Raw genomic sequence first — 6,518 nt, 5'->3', positions numbered from 1 at the left:
CTTTAGGATGGACTGGTTGGATCTCCTTGCAGTCCAAGTGACTCTCAATAGTCTTCTCCAACACCACAGTTCAAAAGCATCAATTCTTCAGTGCTCAGCTTTCTTTCTGGAGAAGGAAATGGAAACCCATTCCAGTACTCTTGCCTGGAAAATTCCATAGACTGAGGAGCCTGGTAGGCTACACTCCATGGGGTCACAAAGAGTTGGACACGACTGAGCGACTTCACTCACCCACTCACTCAGCTTTCTTTATGGTCCAGCTCTCACATCTATACATGACTACTGGAAAAACCATAGCTTTGATTATACAGACCTTTGTCAGAAAGGTAATGTCTCTGCTTTTTAATATTCTGTCTAGAATATTAAAACATAGTAATACATGTTACTGTCCTATGTATGGGCTTCCCAGGTAACTCAGATGGTAAAGAATCTGCCTGCAATGCAGGAGACCCAGGTTTGATCCCTGGGTCGGGAGGATACCCTAGGGAAGGGAATGGCAACCCACTCCAATATTCTTGCCTGGAGAATTCCATGGATAGAGAAGCCTGGAGGGCTACAGCCCACACGGTCACAAAGAAGTGGACACAACTGAAGAAACATAGCAGCAGCAGCATTGTCCTATATATATATACCTATATATATATACAAGATCTATGATAAGATATAAAGAGTGCCAACCTAGGCATAATATGTTCCAGAAGGAGAACAGAGAGAGAAGGTGATTGAAAATGTATAAAAAGAAATTATGGCTGAAAACTTACCAAATCTATAAAAGGGTTAGGTGAAGGAATCACAGAGGGTCCCAAACAAGATGAAATCAAACAGACTCACATCAAGACATATCATAACTAATTAAAATGGCAAAAATTAAAGAGAGGATTCTAAAGGTAGCAAGAGATAAACAGTCAGTTACAAGAGAACCTCCATAAGGCTATCAGTTGATTTCTCTGCAGAAACTTTTCAGGCCAGAAGGGAGTGGCATGAGATATTCAAAATCCAGAAAGGAAAAAAACCTGAACTCCAGGATACTCTCCTCAGCAAGATTATTATTTAGAATAGGAGGAAAACTAAAGGATTTCTCAAGCAAGCAAAAATTAAAAGATTACAGCAATACTAAACCTAACCTAAAAGAAATACTGAAAGGTCCTCTCCAAACAGCAAAGAAGCAAGAGTCTATAGGGAAGGGAAAAATCACAACAGGAAAAGCAAATATACAAAAGGACTGAAGATCACTCTAAACCAGTACATAGATTTAAAAAAAAAAATTGTAAAGCAATTATGGCTACAATAAATAGATAAACATAAACATGTAAAATAGGAAAGGAAAATCACAAAATTTGGTGGAGGGAAGTAAAAAAAAAACAGATCTTTTCATAATGCATTTTAATTTATATGACTATTAGTCTGAAGAATGTAGATATTATTAAGGGTTAACATTCTTGAAAACTAGGGTAACCAGAAACCAGAAAAGCACAATAGATTCACACACAAAAAAACGAAAACAAAAAAAAGTAACTCAAGCATAAAAATCAAAGAAAACCATCAAATCAAAAAATAAAAAACAAAAAGAAGAAAAAATAAACAAAAATGAACTACAAAATCAACTGGAAAGCAGGGTTAAAATGGCAATAAGTACATATCTATCAATAATTACTCTCAATGGCACTGGACTAACTGCTCTAATCAAAATATATAGGGTGAAATTTAGAATGATAGCACTGATGAACAAATCTGCAGGGCAGCAAAGGAGATGCAGCCATTAAGAAGAGACTTTTGGACACAATAGGGGAAAGAAGGAGGGGTAGGATTTGAGATAATAGCACTGAAACATATACATTATTGTCTGTAAAACAGATAGCCAGTGGGAATTTGCTGTGTGAGGCAAGGAAATCAAATCTGGTGCTCTGTGACAACCTGGGGGCGGTATGGGGTGGGAGGTGGGAAGGATGTTCATGTGAATGTAGGGCAGAAGCCAACACAATATTGAAATTATCCTCCAATTAAAAAAGTTTTTAAAAAGAGACAAATAAACAAAAAGACACAATAGACCAGATAGACTTAACCGTCACCTACAGGACACTACATTCAAAAAACTTAAAAAATACACATTCTTTTCAAGTGTTCATGAATCACATACTAGGACAGAAAATAAGCCTTTACAAATTTTAGAGGACAGAAATTATTTCAAGTATCTTTTTCTGACCCTAGCATTATGGGAGATCAAACAGAAAGAAAAATAGGAAAAAATAAATACATGGATACTAAACATGATATTGAAAAGCCAATGGGTCCACAATGAAATAAAAGAGGAAATCAGAAAATACCTCAATAGAAATGACAATGAATAACAACCTTACAAAACTGATGGGATGCAGCAAAATTAGGGAAGTCCATAGTGATACAGGATCTGGTCTTGAGATCTAACAGGGAAGTCCATAGTGATACAGGATCTGGTCTTGAGATCTAACAGGGAAGTCCATAGTGATACAGGATCTGGTCTTGAGATCTAACAGGGAAGTCCATAGTGATACAGGATCTGGTCTTGAGATCTAACAGGGAAGTCCATAGTGATACAGGATCTGGTCTTGAGATCTAACAGGGAAGTCCATAGTGATACAGGATCTGGTCTTGAGATCTGATCTGCTATTGAGAAACTAATGAATAAAATAATCATATTTCTCATTTCTCTAGTACTTTAAAGTTTTCAAACATTTTTACATAAAGGATTGCATTCTATACTCACATCACATTGACCAACTGATATTTTTCAAGTTGGATTTTAATAGCTGTAGAACCCAGAGAACGTGTGATTTCAGAGTTGGTCTAACACCATACTATTTAACTCCAGGTTTCCTTAAAATGTTCTTTACATTTTCATATATGAATATATTTGTAAACACAAATGAACAAGGTAGAATAATGTAAATACTGAACAGTTGAGGGGGAAATACTACAGAGCATACTGTTAGTCAGTGACAAAAAAAAAAAAACATACAGTAAGTACTTAGTGAAGTTTAAAACCAAAAGGGGAACAGAAATGTAAGGAAAGAATGAGGGAAGAACCTTGCATTCAGGAGTCAAATTGGTTCTCTTATATCGGAGCTAATTCTGGAAAAGTCTGGAAGATTTTCTAAACATGTGGAATGTTCCCATTCATGTTACCTTCTTTTTCTTCTCCGTTGCCTCTATTAATTAAAGTAAAACTTTAACCAATCAGGATGGGAATAAAAACTGCAAGGAAACGGGTGGATCTCAGTACTCTGAAACCTACAAGAAAGAAAACAGGTAAGGGCAAGTGGCTGGTCAAGAAATGTGAAAGTTACCAAGGAATTTAACAGCTGGAGGTATAACACTTCATCCTCTGCAGCTCCAAAATGACCCCTCTAAAACACCAATACAAAAGTATCCAGTTCTTTCTTACAACTCTTACTGGATTCTATAGTACACCGTAGTAGTTTTAAAACTTTTCCCAGCAACTTTTATTTTTCCCAAATAAAATATTATGAAGAAATACAGAACATATAAAACAAAAAAAGGTAGAGCCAGCTAGAGGGTTAGGGGATATCAGAGATCTGACTTCTTGGAATGTCTTATTCTACCCTCACTCCTTCAGCGCAATAAAGATCCAACATACTATGAACGCATTTCCTTTGAATGCAAACAAAGGAACCAGTTTAGAAAATAGTGGAGAAGGAAAATCTTTAATATTAAATATTCTTTATATTTTGTTCAAGTCAGTCCATATTCCACAAGATTGTGCACCCCTTGGTGATGTTTTGGTTTTCATTTCCATGTTGTTTATATATATATATATTTTTTTATTTTTATCTATGTGTATACATATATATTTATGTGTATATATATATTGAGATATATATATATATTGCTAATAGGTAGCATAATGCTTGAAACAAAGTAGATACTCAGTAAACACTGGTTGATTGAATAATCAAATCGAATTAAGGAAGAGATGACTCAATGAATGAATGAAAGCTCATATTTTACAGGAAATTCATGTAACAGTAAAAACACCTATTCTGTGACACTTTAAATCCATTATTACAAAGTTCCCAGAGAACTGTACAACCAAGTTCTTCAGAAACTAATTTTTATGTCACTTAACAGCAATTATCATTTTCACTCAAAGTCGCCACTGCTCATCTGTTGAAACAAAAATAGACCAAATTTCCTCATCAGTTGGGATGTATGCACAAAGCCTCACAGTCCTTCAGACAACTCTGTACAGAAGTATGCTTGCCGGATTGCAGGCAAGAGAATATCAGCCCCAGGAAAGACAGCATCACTTTTCTTCTCTTTCCTATGATATACACACACCCAGGTATCTAACATCAAAAAGTGGTCATCCCTCTCTAAGGTCAACACTACCCCATTATGAATCATTCAGTGTTGAATTTATTACCACTCTGACCCTTAAAAGGCACTTTGTACTTTACCTTCCTAGGAAAGTTTTGAAACTAGAAAATTGATGCACATAGAAGATAAGAGGTTAAACTAGTTAAATGCCACTTCTGTTTACATAAGATTATAGAACTCATCATTTTATAGTTAAACTAACTGTGGTTTGGATGAGAATCTTTTCTACCTATAGATTTCTTTCCCTTTTCTCCTTAAGAGGGTCATGAAGAACATAGGCCTTAGATTTGTCTCACATTTAGACCCTAGGAACAGAAAAATGAGAATTTCAAGAATCAATGGTGTACCAATCCTTACATTTATTTTGGAACTTCCAGGTGAGAACTAGTCCTGCATTCAGAGTAAATGAATTTTTTAAAGCAACATTTCCTTTCCCCTTGAGAAGCATTTCTGACAGAGTATACTCTTCACAGCTGCCTTCACACCTTTGTTCCTCAAACTGTAGATGAGGGGATTAAGCATAGGAGTCACGACTCCATAGAAGAGAGAGATGATTTTGTCTGTGACTTGGACTTTGTCTGCACCAGAGGAATCTTTAGCCTTGGGCTTTGCATACATGAAGAGAATGGTTCCATAGAATATAATCACCACTGTTAAGTGGGCAGAGCAGGTAGAGAAGGCTTTGCGCCTTCCCTCTGAAGAAGGAATCCTCAGGATGGTGGAGAGAATAAAAATATAGGAAATGAAAATAAAAAGTACTGGGACCACAAGAAAAATCATATTAGCAACAACCATGCTAATAACATTTATGGAAATATCAGCACAGGCCAATTTTAAGACAGCCAAGATTTCACAAGTAAAATGATTAATGACATTATCCCCACAGAAAGGAAGCCGCATTGCAAGAGAGGTTTGCAACATAGAATTGACACCCCCTGCAATCCAGGACCCTGCAGCCATAGGCACATACGAATTCTTGCTCATAATGATGGGGTATCTCAGAGGGTTGCAGATGGCCACATAGCGGTCAAATGCCATCATGCTTAGGACACACTCCGCGGCTCCCATAGCAAAGGAGAGAAACATTTGTACTCCACATCCAGAGAAGGAAATGGTCTTCCTTGAAGTAAAGAAGCTGCTGAGAAATATGGGGATAGAAGAACTGGTGTAGCAAATATCCAAGAATGATAAGTTACTGAGGAAAAAGTACATGGGGGTATGCAGGTGAGAGTCACAGACATTTACAATGATGATGACACCATTTCCCAGCAGGATAACCAGGTACATAAATAACACCAGCACAAAATAAATGGCTTCAAGCTCTGGGTAGCCAGAAAGCCCCAGTAGGACAAATTCTGTAACAGAAGACTGATTGGTCTTTCCCATATTAATGGTCTTTCCATTAACTAATGGTCTTTCCCATTTTCTTTCAACAAAAGAAATTCTGCAGCAGTTGGAATACATGTGGATCTGTTATCGCAGTGTTTGTAAGAGTTGTTTACATCCTTAAGTGGCTTCCCTTATGGGCAATGTGGACCTATAATTGGATACACAGATAGCATAAAAATATGCTAAAATTTAAAAAAAAGAATATGCTAAAATCCTCTAAGCTAAAATCAGTTAGACTTTCAGAACTCATGAAGAAGGCTTCAATACAAAGAAAAAAAATGTGCCCTTTTTGGAAGACATTCAGAACAAATACAGCTGGATTAGAATTTTGTCTCACATTATGAGTTTGAAATTATTTTGAATGCAATGTCACCATAACATTTTGATCAAACATTCCAGAATACAACTAATGTTATCCATAACAAAAATAATTGTTTTACAGCTACTAAAATAAAATGGTATTTGTAAACCTGCTTCAACAGTAATATAACCTCAGTTGAAAATAGATTGTGACTAGAAAAACAAACTGAAAAGATACATCTTTAGCAAAGGGATGTTTGGTAATTTCTAATTTGAGGTGAAATGTATACAAATAATATCCTAAAATATTAATTAAGGCATTAGTAATACCTACAAAAGAAAATATTTTATATACAGTTATTCTTCTTAGTCTCTTTTGGTACAAATTGGGATATCTAGGTAACTCTATTGTCCTGCCAGATAAAGAATAACAAATTGATCTCAGAAAACTTTAG

At 35.9% G+C, this 6,518-nt stretch overlaps 1 protein-coding gene across 1 annotated transcript; it reads right to left on the bottom strand.

Moving 5' to 3' along the window:
* Positions 1–4,788: 4,788 nt before the first annotated feature.
* Positions 4,789–5,760, bottom strand: LOC122710018 (olfactory receptor 13C7-like). Its single transcript, XM_043927473.1, has one exon. The coding sequence runs from the start codon at positions 5,758–5,760 to the stop codon at positions 4,789–4,791; it is 972 nt and encodes a 323-aa protein (XP_043783408.1).
* Positions 5,761–6,518: the final 758 nt, after the last annotated feature.

The sequence above is a fragment of the Cervus elaphus genome, chromosome 16, assembly GCF_910594005.1.
Source record: "Cervus elaphus chromosome 16, mCerEla1.1, whole genome shotgun sequence".
In the NCBI taxonomy this organism is placed as follows: domain Eukaryota; kingdom Metazoa; phylum Chordata; class Mammalia; order Artiodactyla; family Cervidae; genus Cervus; species Cervus elaphus.
The sequence above is the reverse complement of the archived record's forward strand: the minus strand, read 5'-3'. Positions and strand labels throughout refer to the sequence as shown.